The 21,314-nt window shown below is 37.2% G+C and overlaps 1 protein-coding gene across 7 annotated transcripts in view; it reads right to left on the bottom strand.

Moving 5' to 3' along the window:
• Window positions 1–659: 659 nt before the first annotated feature.
• Window positions 660–21,314, bottom strand: part of LOC132149021 (voltage-dependent L-type calcium channel subunit beta-1-like) — a 42,155-nt gene continuing 21,500 nt past the window's right edge. For 2 of the 7 annotated variants that reach the window (XM_059557906.1, XM_059557910.1), the window contains 12 exons: window positions 19,794–19,913; window positions 18,705–18,827; window positions 18,299–18,435; window positions 18,098–18,165; window positions 16,489–16,631; window positions 11,904–11,984; window positions 11,753–11,811; window positions 11,414–11,537; window positions 5,912–6,058; window positions 5,252–5,347; window positions 4,624–4,809; window positions 660–3,110 (listed from right to left, as the gene is read on the bottom strand). In XM_059557906.1, coding sequence (XP_059413889.1) covers window positions 2,640–3,110; window positions 4,624–4,809; window positions 5,252–5,347; window positions 5,912–6,058; window positions 11,414–11,537; window positions 11,753–11,811; window positions 11,904–11,984; window positions 16,489–16,631; window positions 18,098–18,165; window positions 18,299–18,435; window positions 18,705–18,827; window positions 19,794–19,913 — 1,755 coding nt within the window. In that variant the 3' untranslated portion in view covers window positions 660–2,639. Of the gene's footprint in view, window positions 3,111–3,787; window positions 4,810–5,251; window positions 5,348–5,911; window positions 6,064–11,413; window positions 11,538–11,752; window positions 11,812–11,903; window positions 11,985–15,125; window positions 15,155–16,488; window positions 16,632–18,097; window positions 18,166–18,298; window positions 18,436–18,704; window positions 18,828–19,793; window positions 19,914–21,314 lie in introns of those variants that run through there. The other 5 variants (XM_059557907.1, XM_059557908.1, XM_059557909.1 and 2 more) reach the window with 5 other exon arrangements.

Consider the following 21,314-nt stretch of genomic DNA (forward strand, 5'->3'; position numbering starts at 1 on the left):
CCCCCATCACTTCACACCATTTCCTCTTTACCCTCTGTTTATCACTTGACTTTGTGATCCCTTCTTCTCATGTTTCTCATGACTTTTTGACTCCAAGGCTCCAACATGATATTCAAAGGCCTCCCGCAGTTTCCACTAAGATTCTTCTGGTATTTCTAATGTATTTATGACAAAGCTGCTTATTGTTTTACTTTTTATAAATATATGAAATGTATTGTTGTGGCTAATGGTTTCATTAATTAATCAATTAATTAATTTAATATTAAATATAATATGAAATATATAATGTATATTTTTGGCATATTTCATATTTTATTTAGCATACTAAATTATGGAACCATTATTCATTTGATGATTCTACAAGTTATATTCTGTATTCAAGAACTGTATGTTCTTCAATAAAACCAAGAGTTATTGAGGGGAAAATAAAAATAAATTTGATTTCAACTTAGTTTTTTTTTTTTGCATTTCATTTTGAATTACAGATTTATAATTTTATTATAATAACATTAATATTGTAATATTATAAACTGATTTATACATTTTTTACTAAACTGGATGCTCACTGAGGCCCCCTGGTTGAGAATCACTGATGTATTGCATCCATTTTGTAGGAATCTAAATGATGTGAAGATAGCAATGACACAGAAAGCAGTTGATCTGGATTCAAATTTTTAATTAAAATATGAATTTATCCACAGATTAAAAACAAAAAGTAGAATGGAGCTACAATCAGGCACCAAAGAAAACATTTGTTTTTCTTATATTTGAAACAATTGCGATAATGCAACAATAACATTGTTTAGTAAGCTATCTACTTGTATATTTAGCGTATTTCATCATGATGATCTTTTCACACATAGGTGAGGGTAAAAAGAGGCTCAAAGACTTTCACCAATCCTCTGGTTTACATAAAAGAGTAAAGACTCCAGATTTTCTCCCATTTCACACACACACATACAGTCCTGGCTTAGAAATTGGCCACAGAGATAACAACACAAATAGCAGTGGCATTAGCATGAGTTTGGCAGTAGGATGTGTGAATGTATGTCAGTGTTGAGTTTGTATTCAGCTTCTCAGCCTCTAAAGTGAATCCTTACACTCTCATGCAGTAAACACCTTGTTTAATCTTAAAATGGCCAGCGGTGCCAACATGTCACTATGAAAACACTGTAAAATGGCAGTGTAGACTACTATCACACATAACATTAACTCAGTGTTGCACTGAGTTAAGACAACCCACCAAATTTATGGTGGGAGTGGCCAGATGAAAGATTACGGCACTTGTGATTGGTTGGCCCGTGTGACTGACGTGCGAATAAGGCAGAATATGTTTCCAATGGCAGTGGTACAATAGCGGCACAAATGCTAAAAGCCCTTAAGCAGGCACAGAAGACGGGACAGAGCCGGTTACAATCAACACAAAGCTGTTTGTGTTTGACTTTAGCAGTAATCTCAGACGTTTTGGGCTTTTAGTTCTAAAGTTTGACCATCTTCATTTTCTTATTTATATTTGCATATTAGCCTTTTAGAACTTCTAGCAGATCTGGATTAACATCTGCTGATGCATGTTAGCGCATTTTAGACCGAAGAAGCTATGGCATGTGAGAAACACAGCACCCCTTTTAGATTGGATGAGTATACAGCAGCGATGGAGCTTGGTAAAGGTTTTAGCAGGCTAAAATCTGGATAGACCTTTTTAAACTCAATAAATAAAATAAATAGGATAAAATACAAAACAAAAACACACTCTGCAGTACTGTAGTCTAGGGAAACTAATTGATGGATCACTCCCAAGACTATTGTGTATCAGAAAGACCTTGTTTAAGACTACAGAGAATGCACACACACACACACACACACACACACACACACGTACCCGACCACCAAATGACACAGACACACACATACGTTCGCAAAATTTTGGTTATACATTCTGAATCATGTTTAATTCTCAGCAAGAGCAGTTGCTAACCTTATAATGATTAGGAGTCATGCAGTACTATACAAAAGTAAAATAGAAATGAAGAAAGGTTCTCGTTTATTCTCCTCAAAAAAAAAAAACCTGATTTAAACTAAAATAATGTGACCATATGTCCTTATTTTCCCAGATATGTCCTGGCCAGGATTTCTAAAGTCAGAGCCAGCCTGCAGATTTGAGTTGACGGATTTCTTAATAAATCGTGTAGTGCATGATGGACACAGACTCGGATTTCTTTTTGGATTCCATCCAGTCAGAGGATATCAAACGTTTGATATTTTGAGTCAATTTTAAAAAGTATATAGTTTTCATTTGCCATGTGTTTGTCATCTGCATTTGTCATTTTTTCCTCTGAACCGATTTATAAAGTCGGCAAGTGTATGATGCTTATTGTTTTAAAATCTGTTCAGATTTTAAAAGTTATGTGGTGCATTCCAGCCTTTAGAAATCCTGGCCAAGAAGAAAGCCTGTCCGAGAAAACGAGGACGTATGTAATGACCGAGAGCTTTGTTAGCCTAATACGAATGTTGTGAGTGTTAGCTGTACAGCGTTTGTCAATGATTGTGTGTTTCTCTGGGTTGTAAACAGATCCAACTATAGAGATTCTATTTAGTGTCATTCTAAACAACTCCTCACCCTCGTCTCAGGTGAACCTGCTCTAGCGAATGTACACATCTCTGCTCCACTCCTCCTGGTTATGGTTATGGCCCGTCGTCACCCCGCCACCTTCTGCATCCTGAGAGTAGCGCTCCCTCAGTTTGCCTCGTCCACGCTGGTGCTGATTGGCTGGTGGTGGGACCACGTTGAGGTTCTCCTGATCAGGCTCCGCCCCTTCGTCCTCCCAGGAGGCCTGGCGAGGAGCGTGGTGGGCTGGGTTTAGACGGTATGAACGACACGGGTCCGGCTCCTCGTATGGGTCTGTCTCCATGTCGTCAGTGTAGGCAGAATCCCGGCTGCCCTGGGTCTCGGAATCGAAAGTGTCCTGCCGTGACAGACCTCGTCCAACTGTTTGCAACTGGCTGTGTGAAGAGCGCAGCGGCTGCTTGCCACCCAGATCGCTCTGGTAGTCGTTGAGACTGCCGTGTTCAGGCCCTTCCCTCTTCTGTTCTCCATGCACCAGGAATGGCCCCTACAGCAACCCCAAAACACACAAAGGCCAATGCACATGCAGAAACACAAAACAGAGCAAGCAGCATGTTAATACAAAGGTTAGAGGTCAGCTTTTAATTAAGTTATTTCAACACGTTCCAAGCAATACTATAACCTGAATAACAAATGGCATACATAAAATACATTCTTTACTCATTCTATTATAGGAAAAGACCATTTTGGCAGTGAGATGCCAGTGGTCAGTACTCTTATGCTTTGTGTTGTTGCACAAAGCTATTACTATTGCTATGAACAAACAACAGTTTCAGTTAGTTACCTGTGATTTCTAAGTTTCTAAGTAAAAATACCTTAAAATACCTTTAGGTTTTCAAAACATTAGAACGGGAAATGTATCTGATAAATTGCATACATAAACTCACACCATGCACGTAACGTAAAAGAATATTAATCATTAGTGCCATCTAGTGGCCATATCAAACACATCACACAATAAATAAAGCTGATTTCAACTTATTTGGTGATGATTCAAAAATGTTGGGGTAGATTAGATCGTCTAAATTAGATCAGTCATCTTTGGAGTTAAAAAGCATCTCATATTGCAACCCTCTTCTAGAAAAATTATTAAAAAAATATTGACCATATTTTTCATCATATAAGTTACATTTTTATTTTTAAATCATTATATATATATATATATTTATTTTTTATCAAAAAATAATTAAGAAGTGAAGCTATTTCAATATTTGAGGGGCCTTGTGACTATAAGAGGACAAGCAGTCTTTTATTAAAAGAGCATCTCAAAGCTGCTAACTTTGGTCTCCTAGACAACCATGTAATTGTGAAAACTGAGCAGATGGATGATCATTTTTTGTTCAGATTGCAGTGAGATAGTTTTAAACGCACACACACAGGCACTGATCCATCCTTGGTTTCCCTCACTTACTCAATGTCTCTCACTTCTGCACACAGACACACGAACACACTTTCATGTAACTTGGGTAAACAACATTGGCGTCAATGCACATACATAAGCTGCTGTTAGAGTTTCTGCTCAATGTTAATAGGATAATGGATCTGAGTGCACTTTTTCTGAGCTGGTGCCATGGAAACCTGGAAGAGCGTAGCGATCTGAACTATGTTTCCTAGATGAAAAGAGGCCACTGTAAAGACTGGCAGGCGTTTCAAATGAGGGGACACTGTGTGGACTGTGGCACATGGTGGACTTATGATGATGTTGATCACATAAGAGATGTTTTGTTAGGGTGTATGTGTGTGTTACTTATATCACTGAGAGATCCGTCAAAGGAGAGGAGCAGAAACAGATAACAGAATTACAGTTGGGCATTTCTATCTCTAGAGCAGCCATCGTTACTTTTCTGTGATTGGGAGACGAGTACAAGACTCTCCAATATCACACTGTAATCCTGGCCCTGTTTTTAGAGGGCATGTTCCTCTTCCTGTTGCCCTTGCCCTGTAGCAGCATAGCCATCGAAGAGCTCCAAGTTGCGACGCAGGGAAGTGAGCACCTGTACCTGCAGGTTGGAGACGGGTTCGGGCGAAGCTGCCAGGGCGGCTGTGGCCATGGTGCGGTTGAGCAGAGGGTTGGGTGGGTTGCTGCTCGGAGGATGTGTAGCCTTCCAGTAGGCCTCCAGGTATTCAGCCAGGTGTTCACATGCATCCTCCAGCTGATTCTCATCTAATATTATGTCAAAAAGCTCCTGAAAAGGAGAAAAGGATGTGTTTTAAAAGGAAGCGAACATGCAGTCTACGTGTTAGAAACAATTACATTGAGTTTTTAAGCTTTCTATGGTATATATCTATGCTATCTTTGCATATGACTAGATAAGACTGCATCTGTGAGCACTCAAATTTTTTAAATCCCATGTGTGCCTAAGAAACAGAGAATGAAGAACGAAAATGAAAAAGAAGGAAATGCAACTTAGGTATGAAACGTACAGAAGAGTGAGCAAAAAGCTTTAAACCCCCCCCCCCCAAAACTAATTATATAAGTGTGTTCACGGTGTGTGTGTGTGTACATTAGATGGGTTAAATGCAGAGCACGAATTCTGAATATGGGTCACCATACGTGGCTGTATGTCACGTCACTTTCAAAAGTATACATAAATGTAAATAAGCAGAAATCAAAAGTCATATACTCACTGGAGGACACTGTGAAAGTTTATCAGCTGCCACCATTTGGACATTGAGATGTTTGGCCTGAGATTTACCTCTTGACTTTATCAGCCTCTGCAACACCTGATAGCGAGGGGACACAGAAACACAAATATACATCCAATAAACATGTTCAAATACATTATGATGTACACACTGAAATCTTTTAACACAAATACAAAATAAGCATCTTTCTGAGGCAGATGTATTGAAACCAATCTGAGCTGCCATACACTACTGTTCAAAAGTTTTGAGGTCAGTAAGTTTTTCTTTGAAAGAAATTAATAATTTTATTCAGCAGGGATGCTTTATTGATATTTAATTGATCAAGTGGCAGTGAATACATTCGTAACATACCGAAAGAAAAAGGATCATGTGACACGTAGAGACTAGAGTAATGGTGGCTGAAACTTCAGCTTTACCATCACAGGAATAAATTACATTGTAATATATATTCAAATAGAAAACACTTATTTTAACTGTAATAATATTTAACAAAATTACTGTTTTTACTGATTTACTTTTTTATTTTTATTTTTTAAACGCAGCCATCGTGATCATAAGAGATTTTTTCAAAATCATTACAAAAATCTCACCGATCACAAACGTTTGAATGGCAATCTGTATATTCAGCTCATATATATAAACCTTTGGAGAGGCAATCTTGATGTAGACTATGATAGGTGCCAATGACGTCTTGGCCAATTGAGATGGATGGTTGATTGTGTCGGCATCCAGGGCCACTAACTGAAGCGTCCGGGCCAGCTCGAAGATTCTCTCGATTTCACTCTGAACCTCAGCTGCCAGATGGAAAAAAATGAATATGACAATTCATGAATAATACATATACATTCATAACTGCATCTACAGGTGCATCTCAATGAATAAGTATGTCATGTAAAAGTTACAAAAAAGTCAACTCAAATTGTGTATTAAATAATTCAATGCACACAGACTGAAGTAAGTTTAAGTCTTTGGTTCTTTTAATTGTGACGATTTGGGTTACATTTAACAAAAACCCACCAATTCACATCCCAACAAATTAGAATATGGTGACATGCCAATCAGCTAATCAACTCTAAACACCTGCACGGGTTTCCTGAGCCTTCAAAATGGTCTCTCAGTTTGGTTCACTAGGCTACACAATCATGGGGAAGACTGCTGATCTGACAGTTGTCCAGAAGACAATCATTGACAACCTTCACAAGGAGAGTAAGCCACAAACATTAGCTGGCTGTTCACAGAGTGCTGTATCCAAGGATGTTAACAGAAAGTTGAGTGGAAGACTCAACTTTCAAAACCAACAAGAAAAAATGCACAACCAACCGAGAGAACCGCAGCCTTAGGAGGATTGTCAAGCAAAATTGATTCAAGACAAGAACCTCACAAGGAATGGACTGAGGCTGGGGTCAATGCATCAACAGCCACCACACACAGATGTGTCAAGGAATTTGCTGAACCACAGACAAAGTCAGAGGCATCTTACCAGGGATAAGGAGAAGAAGAACTGCACTGTTGCCCAGTGGTCCAAAGTGCTCTTTTCAGATGAGAGCAGATTTTGTATTTAATTTGGAAACCAAGGTCCTTGTCTGGAGGAAGGGTGGAGAAGCTCATAGCCCAAGTTGCTTAAAGTCCAATGTCAAGTTTCCACAGTCTGTGATGATTTTGGTGCAATGTCATCTGCTGGTGTTGGTCCATTGTGTGTTTTTTTTTTTTTAAAACAAAGTCACTGCACCCATTTACCAAGAAATGTTGGAGAACTTCATGCTTCCTTCTGCTGACCAGCTTTTTTAAGATGCTGATTTCATTTTCCATCAGGATTTGGCACCTGCCAACATTGCCAAAAGCACCAAAAGTTGGTTAAATGACCATGGTGTTGGTGTGATTGACTGGCCAGCAAACTCACCAGACCTGAACCCCACAGAGAATCTATGGGCTATTGTCAAGAGGAAAGCGAGAAACAAGAGACCAAAAAATGCAGCTGAGCTGAAGGCCACTGTCAAAGAAACCTGGGCTTCCAGACCACCTCAGCTGTGCCACAAACTGATCACCTCCATGCCACGCTGAATTGAGGCAGTAATTAAAGCAAATGAAGCCTCAACCAAGTATTGAGTATAAGTACAGTACATGAACATACTTTCCAGAAGTCAAATTCACAAAAAAAAAAAAAAAAAAAAAAGATTGGTCTTATGAAGTATTCTAATTTGTTGAGATGTGAATTGGTCGGTTTTTGTTAAATGTGAGCCAAAATCATCACAATTAAAGAACCAAAGACTTAAACTACTTCAGTCTGTGTGCATTGAATTTATTTAATAAACAAATTTCACAATTTGAGTTGAATTACTGAAATAAATGTACTTAAATAAAATAAATAAACTTTTCCACAGCATTCTAATTTATTGAGATGCACCTGTAAGCACAGAAATCTCCACTTAGTGTTCCTCTGTTGCAATCACCTGTTCACCAAAGTTCATTTATACACTGCAATATTAATATTGTTAATTTGCATCTCGTCTCGTTTTCTAGTAAAAATATCAAAACATCCTCAAAGGATCAAAAAATAACTAAAGAAACCACATTTGTTATCAATACATGTTTTCAGAGAACGTATCTGGAATATGAGTGTATTTTGTCTATATTGTTTTTCATTTAATTTTGCCATACATGTTACAAAATTTATTGAAAAATTATTTTGCAGTGTATAGCAGAGAATACTGAAAGCACACACAAACACACCTCAGATTTTAATAAACAAGATGAATATCAGGAAGACTTACCTTCCCATTTTATTTCATACTCAAACCTATGTTAGTATATAACATGCATGTGCAGGTTATTATGGTCTGCTCGAATATATGCATGTGTGAGCGTGGACACGTGCTAGTTCAGTTCCATTTAACTTTAAGTAAATGGAACCCTGAATAGTATGAGCATAGTTTCTAGAAGGCCGATTACATGCTATGTGCTGCTTTCTGCATTGATCCATGGAAGTCTGTAGAAAGCTGCAGTTACGTAGATCAGTATGTGTGTTTGTGTATGTGAGTGTGAAGTGCTATATGAGAAGTGGCATCACACTTCTTACAGTAAGTCAGAATGTATGCATTCAGTTAATTAAAAAAGCTGATATTTTAATCAAGTTACCATTAACATTTTTTTTAATAAATAGTAGCTTGAAACTATTTAAGGGGCAACATCTTTTAAACTAACATTTTACACATTTTACTGTAATGAAATCAGAATAATGTTTTCCCGTACAAAACAATGAAGATCTCAGTTAGGGTGACAGCATCTTTAAAACTTTCAAACATAATTAATTCATAGGAGTGAATGGAAATATTGCAATAGACAACAGTGTTGTCATTTACATAAATAATGTTTTTGAATGAATTATCCTGTTAACAAAAAAAAAATTCATTTATTTGATAAAAAATACAGTATAACTTTAAAATGTAATTTATACTTGTGATGGTAAAGCTGAATTCTCAGCCGTACTCCAGTCTTCAGTGTCACCTGATCCTTCAGAAATCATTCTTATATGGTGATTTGTACTGAAGAAACATTTCTAATTATTATCACAGTTGAAAACAGTTGGGCTGCCAAATATTTTTTGGGACACTATGATGAATAGAAAGTTCAGTATACTGTCACTTTTGATTAATTTAATGCATCTTTGCTGAATAAAAGTATACATTTCTTTCTAAAACAAAAAAACATACTGACTGTAAACTTTTAAATGGTAGTGTCTGTATGTATGCACTACCCCTTATATTTTACATCCTTCCAACATATAACAATTTTACAAAATGATGCATTGTTACAATATCAGGAAAGACATATCCAATTTTTTTAGCCTCAGAAAGTGAAGTACTTTTGAAGTACATTTCCACTTTTTCTTCACACTCTTTCTCCATCTCTTTTAAATTCTTCCTAATTTATACATAAGTACAGTCATCAAATCCAATGAACATTTATTCAGAATTGCACACCAAAGTTCCAATATGGAACTGCTTAACCTTTTGAAAAGAAAAACAAAGACTCACCCGATGTTACTCTCAGTGACTATATTCGACAAGGAATTATCCCCCGAGGATTAATATGGCATAAGATTTCCCATTGCTGGGAAAGCATACTGAGGAATTTTGTGAACGTTGGTGTGCGATTCTGAACACATAATAATTGGATTTTATGACTTTACTTGTGGGCCAACTTAAGAAGGATTTAAAAAAGATGGAGAAGGAATATGAAGAAAAAGTGGAAATGTTACATACTTCATTTTCTAATGTTTAATTCACCCATGCTTTGAATGTTACTTGAGACCAACAACAGAAACTTACTCCACAACTGCAAAGGCTTCTAGCCGAAGCGTTTGTTAATCAAATAAAGCAGTAGATTTGTAAGTGAGTGTGCGGTTATATTTCCTCTATACATACATTTGGTATCTTCTGACCTGAATCTCGGATGGTGTGCGTATGCTTGATTTTTTAAAAGAAACTATTCATTTAGCCTATCATCATAATACAAGATGTCTTGAATAATAGGACTCGAGAGAGAGAATACCTACTGTGAATCTTATCTCAGGTTGGTCAGTTTTAAGGCTGTGGTGCAATACAATGAGAAAAACCTAAACCACTACTCTACACTGCCGTGTGTTGGCAACAATAGCTTGTTATTGTAAAAGCTAACACTGTTTCCAAAACAGTTTACCTACTGAAAAATGTTAGTGTCCTTTTTTATAGTTAATAACACCACAACTGTGCCAACAAGTTAAGTCTGTTGACTCCAAACTCAAGGTAGACAGTTAAGTACAGGGACAGATGGATGGAGAGTTAGATGAATGGATGTGGTCAGAATGAAATGACAGATGGATGGCTGCAAAAGGGATAAGGGTGGGATGATAGGATACGTACCCAGTACGTCTGAGGTGAAGAGAAAGAGAAAGCGGAGGAAATGTGTGGTGGGAAGGAGCGGCAGGAGAGAGCAAGACGAAAACGAGAGAAAAAGGGAGATCAGACATGACAAAACAGAGCAAGAGGAGGAAACACTAAGAAAAATGTTCAGGAAACAGAGAGAATGTGTGCTAGTTTACAGTAGTGAAAACTGACAGGGCTTGACAAACAAATTTTTCAACCATCCAAAAGTAGACTAACAGCCTACTCGCACAGAGAGTGCATTTTTACCAAAAAGTCAAATAATTTCTTTGTACGATTCTTTCTGACTGATTGTTTTGGTTAGATCACCCAAAAATGACAATTAGACATCCTAGGTGTATATGACTTTCTTCTTTCAGACAAATCCAGTCGGAGTTATATTACACACGCTGAAACACAGCGGAGAGATCAAAACAAACAACAGTCACTAATTAGAAATACAAAACTAGGATTTGTAAAGAAGATTGTCGGAGGATTTCAGTATAAGCCAAGAGGAGACTGGTTGTCCTTTGCTAAAGTAAGGGAACTTTGCTTTCTTTGCTCCTGTTAACAAACGTTGGTTTTCACGAGACTCACCGGTGCATGCACAATGCTAACTTCATACGTCATGCTCCCGAAACTGCTTCTGTTTACAACAGTGAGCACAAGCTAGATTCAAGTGATTATTACATTTTGAATATGGATATTTTTCTTACAAAAACGTATAGATTTGCTACAGAAGGCCTTTGTTCACACCTCAGAGTCGTGTGAGACTTTTTTTATGGAAGGGCACTTTTTATTTAACTTCTTTTGGACTGAAGCAATGCAACACCCGCTGACTGCAATGAAAGAGCTTGAAAGATCAAAAGACAATATTTAATTTATCTCAGACTGGATTTGACTGAAAGAATGAAGTCATATACAGCTAGGATGCCTCAGCGGTGAGTAAAACACAGCCTAACTTTTATTTTTGGGTGAACTAACCCTTTCCCTTTAAATCACTTTCTTTTTTTCTCTCTATAGCATGCAACTATTAAGAAAGAATGAATCTGCATTTCATGCATCCCAAAAAACTGGCTGTATGTTTTGCTCTCTATGTGAATAGTTCTGTAATTTGAAATTTGCTTTGCTCTTCAGTGCCTGGACTAATATGAATCCAAAACATTTGTTGTTTTGGTCATTAAATGTGTTGCTAAACCACATGAGGGAGCTCATTGAGTAGCAGTTACTCATTTGTGTGCACTGTGTGTTTCATACCCAGACTGGATCTGGTGCTGGAGCGCTCGATGATCGTGTGTTTGCTGGGGTTGTTTAGAACGGAACGTTTGGCAAGTGAGATGTCTGCTGTCACCCTGGTGATGGATATTCTGGAACAAACAACATCCTATAACCATGGTATGCCAATTATAGCATGAGTGTATTGTGATATTTTCAGCATTGACAATCTAAACAGATCTTTGCCATTCATTTTGACAGCATCTTTGACAACATAAATCTGGAGAAATTTCAAAATGATGAAAAATGAACTATTTTCTCTTTCTGATCTTTATTATGACCATGACATGCATATTTTGGTACCCACCTGCCTTCAAATTTGTGTTTAAGAAAATCAAAGAGAGCTTTCTGCATCATATCTGTCACCTGCAACGTAACACACACACACAACTGAGCAACATAAACCATTTGACTAAAAATTTTAACTAACATTTTTTAAGAGCAATATATTATCTTGCCTCATAGCCTTTAAGGGATGGTCCCACCAAAATAATGGGTCTCATGGAAGGCACCACATCGTAAGGTGGAACATGTTCCATCTAAAAAGGTCACACACAAAATAAAACCTCCTCAGTGAAATCATAATATACCTCCTCAGTGAAATCATAATATATATATATATATATATATATATATATATATATATATATATATATATAAACCGTCGTGGCCAAAATATTTGAGAATTACATAAATATTAGTTTTCAAAAAGTTTGCTGCTAAACTGCATTTAGATCTTTGTTTCAGTTGTTTCTGTGATGTACTGAAATATAATTACAAGCACTTCATACGTTTCAAAGGCTTTTATCGACAATTAAATGACATTTATGCAAAGAGTCAGTATTTGCAGTGTTGGCCCTTCTTTTTCAGGACCTCTGCAATTCGACTGGGCATGCTCTCAATCAACTTCTGGGCCAAATCCTGACTGATAGCAACCCATTCTTTCATAATCACTTCTTGGAGTTTGTCAGAATTAGTGGGTTTTTGTTTGTCCACCCCCCTCTTGAGGATTGACCACAAGTTCTCAATGGGATTAAGATCTGGGGAGTTTCCAGGCCATGGACCCAAAATTTCAACATTCTGGTCCCCGAGCCACTTAGTTATCACTTTTGCCTTATGGCACGGTGCTCCATCGTGCTGGAAAATGCATTGTTCTTCACCAGACTGTTGTTGGACTGTTGGAAGAAGTTGCTGTTGGAGGGTGTTTTGGTACCATTCTTTATTCATGGCTGTGTTTTTGGGCAGAATTGTGAGTGAGCCCACTCCCTTGGATGAGAAGCAACCCCACACATGAATGGTGTCAGGATGCTTTACTGTTGGCATGACACAGGACTGATGGTAGCGCTCACCTTTTCTTCTCCGGACAAGCCTTTTTCCAGATGCCCCAAACAATCGGAAAGGGGCTTCATCAGAGAATATGACTTTGCCCCAGTCCTCAGCAGTCCATTCACTATACCTTCTGCAGAAGATCAATCTGTCCCTGATGTTTTTTTTTGGAGAGAAGTGGCTTCTTTGCTGCCCTTCTTGACACCAGGCCATCTTCCAGAAGTCTTGGCCTCACTGTGCGTGCAGATGCGCTCACACCTGCCTGCTGCCATTCCTGAGCAAGCTCTGCACTGGTGGCACTCCGATCCCGCAGCTGAATCCTCTTTAGGAGACGATCCTGGCGCTTGCTGGACTTTCTTGGACGCCCTGAAGCCTTCTTTACAAGAATTGAACCTCTTTCCTTGAAGTTCTTGATGATCCTATAAATTGTTGATTTAGGTGCAATCTTAGTAGCCACAATATCCTTGCCTGTGAAGCCATTTTTATGCAACGCAATGATGGCTGCACGTGTTTCTTTGCAGGTCACCATGGTAAACAATGGAAGAACAATGATTTCAAGCATCACCCTCCTTTTAACATGTCAAGTCTGCCATTCTAAGCCAATCAGCCTGACATAATGATCTCCAGCCTTGTGCTCGTCAACATTCTCACCTGAGTTAACAAGACGATTACTGAAATGATCTCAGCAGGTCCTTTAATGACAGCAATAAAATGCAGTGGAAAGGTTTTTTTGGGATTAAGTTAATTTTCATGGCAAAGAAGGACTATGCAATTCATCTGATCACTCTTCATAACATTCTGGAGTATATGCAAATTGCTATTATAAAAACTTAAGCAGCAACTTTTCCAATTTCCAATATTTATGTAATTCTCAAAACTTTTGGCCACGACTGTATATGTTTGCCAAAACTAACCAAAAACATCTGGATTTAAGAACAGCATTCACACCCTTTGTTTTCCTTCTTAACTCTCTGATATTATTAGCAGTGGCAGTCCATGAAGGAAACTTCTGAAAAGCTGATAAATTAATATTTTTTAAATATTGGCTAATAACTGAATTTAGTGTAAAATAATATTGATTAAACCTGATTTCTTATCATTTCAGTCATGTACTTTGTTTAAATTGTATGCTTATATACAGTCAATATCTCGCTTATATCTTGAAATATTAATAAATTTATTTATTTACTTTATTTATACATTTAATTTAAAATGAATTAATATTACCGTAATATATATATATTTTTTACAATTATTACAAGTTAACACAAGTTATGGCTGTTAATATAAAAAAATATATATATTTATTTATAATAATGTATGCAGAGTAATTAATAAAATGAATTAATCATATAACACATATCAAAACTGGCTTTTTTTTTATTTTTTTATTTTACTCATTAGTGTGGTGTATGAACAAGTCATTTAATAGACATGAAAAAATTGCCATATATATATATATATAATACACACACACATATTACATGCATTTGTGTAATGCACATTTGTAAGAAACTGAACAAGGCAGCAATCAATTAAAACATTTTGCTAGCTATGTTCATTTAAAATCTTTTTTGTTTTGTTTTGTTTTTGGATGCTTAGCTTCTCTTTCCTCCTCAGATGGACCATCACTTTAATCTAAGATGAGACCTGTTCATGTTCTGCTTAGGGTCCTCCACTCCATGAAGTGTGTGTGTGAGAAAAATAGAGACAGTGATCTTTTGCTGAATTGATTCCCATTCACTGTGGCACCTCACACTCCTCTGGGCCCATTATATAATACATAAATAACCAAAAGCTTCAGATGGATAGCTAAAAACAACCGGGACATCTACAATCTACTGTCATCATTTTCAGCTCTAATTCACCAAGTCGGGCGTATGCACAAGTGTGATTGTGTGACGGTAGCCATTGTGACAGCAGTAACAAGCGTGGGCTACTCTCTATGTCACAGACCCATAATGGAAACGGAAACCTTGGAAACTTGTCAGGGTGTTTCTGCATTATCTTGTGTGCAGGCGAAAGAGGATGGCAGACTCCCGGATTTATTCATTTCTTAATTCAGTCTGAATGAGATGTACATATCTTGTAGAGCTAATAAACCCCTCTCTGAACAATTGTTTTTTGTAAACACTCAGGACTGGAAATATACAGAAATCCTGTCTGTATGCCACAACATTTAACATCAAATCCTTTAGAGAAGCAAACTAGCATAGAACAATTGTATTTGCCTTCTCTGAAATACATTCACATGCTCAGCTGATATAAGAACATGATGACAATAGCCTTAAGCTATCTTCATAACAAGCACAAAGAGAGAAACGAAACAGAAAGTTGTTATTGCTATGACTCACCGATTTCTGTTTCTGTTTGGCAGGCCCACCTATCATTCCACACACACACACACACACACACACACCGCAGGAGAGAGAGGACAAGCAGGCAAACAAACAAAAGCTTGTTAGTGACAAATTGTTAATACATTTAGGATGCTGGGAGAGAATGAATCAACAAATCAGAGGTGGTCAAATGAAGAAAAGATGGAACCACTAAGGTATTAGATCAACTTTCCTGATTAATCCTCCAGGTTGATGTGTGTAGTAAAATTCTCCCAGCATGAACACAGTCGCACGAGGCTAAATTCAGATTACTGGATTTGTGAGTCTAGATTCACCCAAGAATACACATTCTGTCATTACTTATTCACCCTTGTGTCGTAACAAACATATATGACTTAAAGGCCCATTCACACCAAGGACGATAACTATAAAGATAACGATAAAGATATAGTTCTAAAAATCGTTCTCAATATTAAAGAATAGCAGAGTCCACACTACAACTATAACGATAAAGGCACAGAGAAACGATGTTGTTGGAATCATTTTCATAATGTTTCTATTTCCAGCTGATGAATGATACAAACATTGACAGCCAATCAGAATCCATTCTGCTATAACGAGCTCGAGAGTTTAAAGTGGCAGACACATGTGCGCTTAGAATAAACAAGACGATATTGTTCGCTGGTGTGGACGCTAATATCATTATCTTTATAGTTATATTCATAGTTAAAAGGATGTGAGAAAACGACAAACAACACCATTAAAGTACCATAAAAGCAGTCCATTTGACTTATGCACTATATATAGAGTCTTTTAATCATATGGCTTCAACAGACTTGAAATATTATAACTGGTCTAGTATTTTTGTGTTGTTTTTGCCATTATGTTGTTCCTGTGGCTCAGTGATAGAGCATTGCGTTAGCAATGCAAAAGGTTGTGGGTTCAATTCCCAGGAAACACACATACTGATAAAAAAATTAAATGTATAGCCCCAGTGCCCTGTAAGTTGCTTTGGATAAAGGGGTCTGATAAATGTAAATTTGCAGAGCATTCTTCCTAATATCTTATAAGATATATATTCATTCTTAACTATTTTGCTTTATTAATTTCTGCAGTCTGCAATGGGTTGGTTCTGCAGAAATTGAAAATCATAAAGGGTGAGTAAATGATGAAGAATTTCATCATTCAAGAATTTTTGGCTGGACTATACATGTAAGAATGCATTTACTTAATCCCTTGGATGTGAATTTTTACCAATCAAACACACAAACAGAACAGACTGCCCTAATGAAGGAGCTGGTTAGGAACGAGTCTGATTATTAGTCACATCTGAGGGAGGCTGTCTATTGAAGCATCCTGGGGTTATCACCAGGGTTACCTTCTTAAAGAAAGGGAGGCGGGGTAGGTTGCCTTGAGGGGAGGTGACACTTCCGCCCACACCCTTTTGGTCACGGGTGTTGGCAGGCTCCACCTCCTCAACGTCCGAATCCGAATCGTCATAAAGTCCAGAGGACAAGTCAGCTAGGGGACCAATAGGGGAGGTGGATGGATTTTAATGAAAGGATAGAACAAGAGAGGATGGGGGGGGGGGATAGAGAAGGAAATAAGGGTGAAAGAACAGGGAAACAAGGGTAATTGGACAGAAAATGAGATAGGAGGAAGAGAGGAAGAACAGCAGCATAATGTACAGACTTCACTGAGTCAGAAAGGTAATGAGAACACAAAAGGCGTTTTAAAAAGGACAAGCCAAATTAAAAAAGAAATGACCTTTTCAAGAAGTACAAACAAGTGGTATAGTTTCAAGTCCCTTCTTTGAGTTAGGATTTTTAATTAATTTTGAATTCAAATTCCATGTTCCATACAAAACAATATACATTAAATTTGTGTAATTTCTTACAGAAAAAAGCTACAGTAAAAACATGTCCACTACAGTAATTGCAGTTACATGCAAGTTACCTCATATTTATACTTTTTATTTTTTTGTTTGATATAAAAAAACACGAAATACCATATAATTAAGGGGGAAAAATAGTCAAAGGACCTTCCAAGTCATGTTTGGGTGACACAACAGGATTAGATTTTATAAAAATAATTTAGTTTCTTCTTGTTTTGTACATTATTTTTTGCTTTATTTACCATCATTTATGGACTACTTGTGATGAACATGCTTTCTATAGATAGGACGCTTCTGATTGATGTGGCTTTGTTTTATCTGTTTTATCACCTGTATTATTATTTTTGTTATCAGTACATTTGAAGGTACAACAGAGATTTTATTTGATTGGTAAATTAATATATATTTAATGTCATATACAATTATAAGTAAGTTGATTATATTTTACTGTGAATTTCTGACAACCACCGCTGCCATATTTTACTGTATTTTTAACAGGATATTTTTTACAGTGTCAAGTATCAATCAAACTTGGTTTTATACTTAACCAAAAGTCACCAGAAGCAGTGACATCTATAGTTAAATAAGTTACTGATGTAAAATGTTATTTTAGCAACCTGAATTATTTGTACACTCATATTTTGCTATATTTGTTTTATTTTGGGTACGTTTTTTGTACTTTTATTATTTTTCATTCAATTATATTGAGGACCTCACCTGCCTCCTGTGAAAATGCTCCTCCTGATTACAAATTAATCAAACTCCAAGAGTTGACACAGCTTATGACAGAACGCATAAACCACAGGTAGCTCAATGTGGGAAAGATTTGGAACTACAATTACAGATGATGATGATGCTGACAAAGAGGAAAGGAAGAAAGAAAAACAACATATAAAGACTGGAAGACTAGAAGAATGAGTGATAAGAGGGAAGAGAAGACGGCAGAGGGATCCTAAAGGGGTGTTCTAACTGTCACTGTGTTCAGTGATTACCCAGTGTGAAAGTAATGGGTTTATGTTCTGTATATACACAGGGATGTCATAACCCATCACAACAGAACCAAAAAACTCACAGCATTACCGTCTGATCATACCTGTTCCAGGTGGAGTGGGCCTCCGGGCACCTGTGGCAACATCCAGACTTGAGCTTCCACCAGACTTACTAGAAATAGATATAGAGCAATGGAAAGTAGTTAAGACAACAGTATGGTTAGTGGCTACATACATCACAAGTTTCTGGTCTGTAAATATTGTTTACATATTTTTGAAACAAGTTTCATGTGATTGGCTGTTACCTGGAGCTAAGGCGGTTCTGTCTCATTCTCTGTTCTTGTAATTGACGGGTGCTCTCAAGCTTCACTGGACTGGGGATAAACCCCACCTCACATCCTTCTTTCACCAAACGCCCAATCCACCAGTCATTATTATACTTCTGTTAACAAATAAACACACAAACATACAAAGAGTGAACACACAGCTTTTGAATCATCTAAGCTAAAGCTGCAGTTACCGTCCATATGATTACATGCATATAAAGATCGATATATTGTTGAAGGATTAAATTATATATCAAAAGGTGCTGTAAGCAAAAGGTGTTTTTGCTGTCGCTGAGGTAGATGTGATGTATTTCACTGATGTCTATCATTTTACCGGTAAATGTTAAATTGCTTATGACACCTTTGAAGGGAAAATCTGTCTGACCTCTTTGATGTGCAGGAAGTCTTTGGGTTCGAAAGAGATAGCCATGCCCTGGACAGGCACATCATCATTAGGGCCTGGGTTATAGCCAACGTTAGTCCTCACCGCGAATGCTACAGGCTTGGTCTTCAGAGAGAAAGGGGATGAGAGAGATGAATGGAGAGAATTAAAATAGAGAGAACTGTTAGAAAAAAAGAGAGCTCCAGTGAAAAACTCTAGAGACAAAAGAAGGGAAATGGTCATATGATCAGTTTTACAGCTATGGAAGTGGTCTCATATAGTCAGGAGCAGAGGTCTTCAACCCTGTTCCTGGGGAGCCACCGTCCTGCAAGGTTTATTTCCAACCTGCTTCAGCACACCTGCCTGTGTATTTTCAAGTGGTCCTGAAAAGCTTAATTAGCTGGTTCAGGAGTGTTTGATGAGGACTGGAGCTGAACTCTGTAAGACGGTGGGTCCCCAGGAGCAGGGCTGAAGACCCCTGGTCAAGAGAATGGAATAATACTGCTAAACAGGATGTTTCTGAACTCAAATCCAAATAGAGGACCAGCAACATGCTTTGTGCGGCAAGCCTCAGTCAACACATTTGATCAAATGTGTTAATTCATTATGACAAAATCATTTACCCAGCTGTTTCTCCATGACTGAGATGGAAAAGTATTGGTGTGGGACCACAAAATAACCATTTGTGATAAGTTAATGTTCCATTTATTTTCTGTGAAAAATTCACAAATAAACTTTGTGTTTTTAATAACTGTCCTTTAAGGTAAAGGAGTTTTTCAATATATATATATATATATATATACACGTATAAGTATAAATATATATATATATATATATATATAGAATGATATTGGATACTGAATTCTAAATTCTATGCTAAAACAAAAACATAAGTTTAACCTAAATGTTCACACTTTTTTGATGTCTTGTGTAGTAACATTAATAAAGTACTACTATTAAAATTCAAATCATAGGGGCGTCTCAAAGTGATGTTCTTTCTACAATCAAGTCACTCATGGAAGGGTCTGAATAATAGACTAATGAGAAATTGAAAGAGAGAAACTGGAACAGAACATAGAAAAAGTAAGAGACCTTAGCCTTCTCTAGCGTGGCAAGAGCTTGTCTATCGGCTTCTTTCCTGAGAGCCTCAGGGTCCTCCTCCAGAGACACGTCAGAGTCTGAAGGACGACTGGTGTAGGAGTCTGCCGAGCCCTGCCAGAGAACAGAGGGGGGAGTGAGAGGGAGGCTGAATCTGTGTTAACAGCCTCTGGCACAGTGTTTGAAAAAGCTCTTTTTTAATTAGTATTCCTTATCTAAAACCAAACACAATAAGCATTTTACATCTCTTCTTCCACCAGGCCATAAGAGAAGTGGCACAAATGACCACACAGTGAGTTATTGTACAACATGCAAACAATTTGTGAATGAAGAACAGGTTGAAGGAGAAGGCAGGAACAGTGTGGGAGGACAGAGAGCAGAAGGTACAGTACAAACATGAGAAAAGAGTTTCTAATAATACGAAAGGAGCAAAACAGAAAGAAGAAAATGTTTAGAGCAGCTGAATCAAAGGATTCTACAGTTTGTGTATGTGCAAGGATGTAAACAAACATTCAAGATACTGGTATGTGCTCAACTACATGAACCTGTTTGTCCCAGGAGTTGATTCTATATTAAAATTGACATTTAATGAATTAATAAATGTTAGTTTTGTTTTTGTTACATTACGGTCACATTACAATAATCATGGAAACTTTTTCTTCACACCTTCATCATTTATTTATGCTATTTTTAAAATTCTTTTGCTTTTCATATGTATAGTTTTTATTGTTTACCCAATAAAATCTATCAAAAGGTACAAGCGAATATGAATTATTAATTTAGTAATTTAAAAATGATGATAATTTAAACAGAGTAAAATACTCAATACTTCTGATATATAAAATGAATAATACCAATTTTTACATTAAAATACATGTGTTACTCTCATCACGATTAACAAATAAGCAATCAATAAAATGTTATCAAAAGTTAGTGTTGCCTAGGTGCTATCAAGCACAATACATAATTAGAGATTATGATAAAACACATATGTCTGTATTGATTTCTACTTGCTTCAGATTCTGGGTAATTTCATAAAGATTCGAAAAGCAGACAAAAGCACACAAATCATCGTGACATTGACTTTCACAGTACAGTACAGTGTCAGAAGCTTTATATAAGCCTCCCACTCCTCTCATCTTTTTTCCCCTACTTTCCTCTCGTTTTCCTGTCTGTTTCAGGTGTCGAGCGGACTCTTATTCGTGGGAGGTGTGGACGGTGTGCGGACAGCTGCAAGAATGACTCATTGGATGGATGCGCTTTGCGTGTGTGAACATGAGTGCATTAGGTCTGTCACATATTTGTGAATATGTGTGTGTTGCATGTGTGTTTTAAATAGAAATGAGAATGTGTCAGACTGACATATGCCATATGCAATAATGTTAAATTATTCATTGTGAAACAGAGGGTCACAGGAACCCATTGCACACACTAAATATCACCGGCTTCAACAGATTGCACACACACACAAACACACACACACAATTTGCCTGGTAGATTATCATTTTTACAGCA

This window comes from Carassius carassius, chromosome 9 (genome assembly GCF_963082965.1).
Source record: "Carassius carassius chromosome 9, fCarCar2.1, whole genome shotgun sequence".
NCBI classification, from domain to species: domain Eukaryota; kingdom Metazoa; phylum Chordata; class Actinopteri; order Cypriniformes; family Cyprinidae; genus Carassius; species Carassius carassius.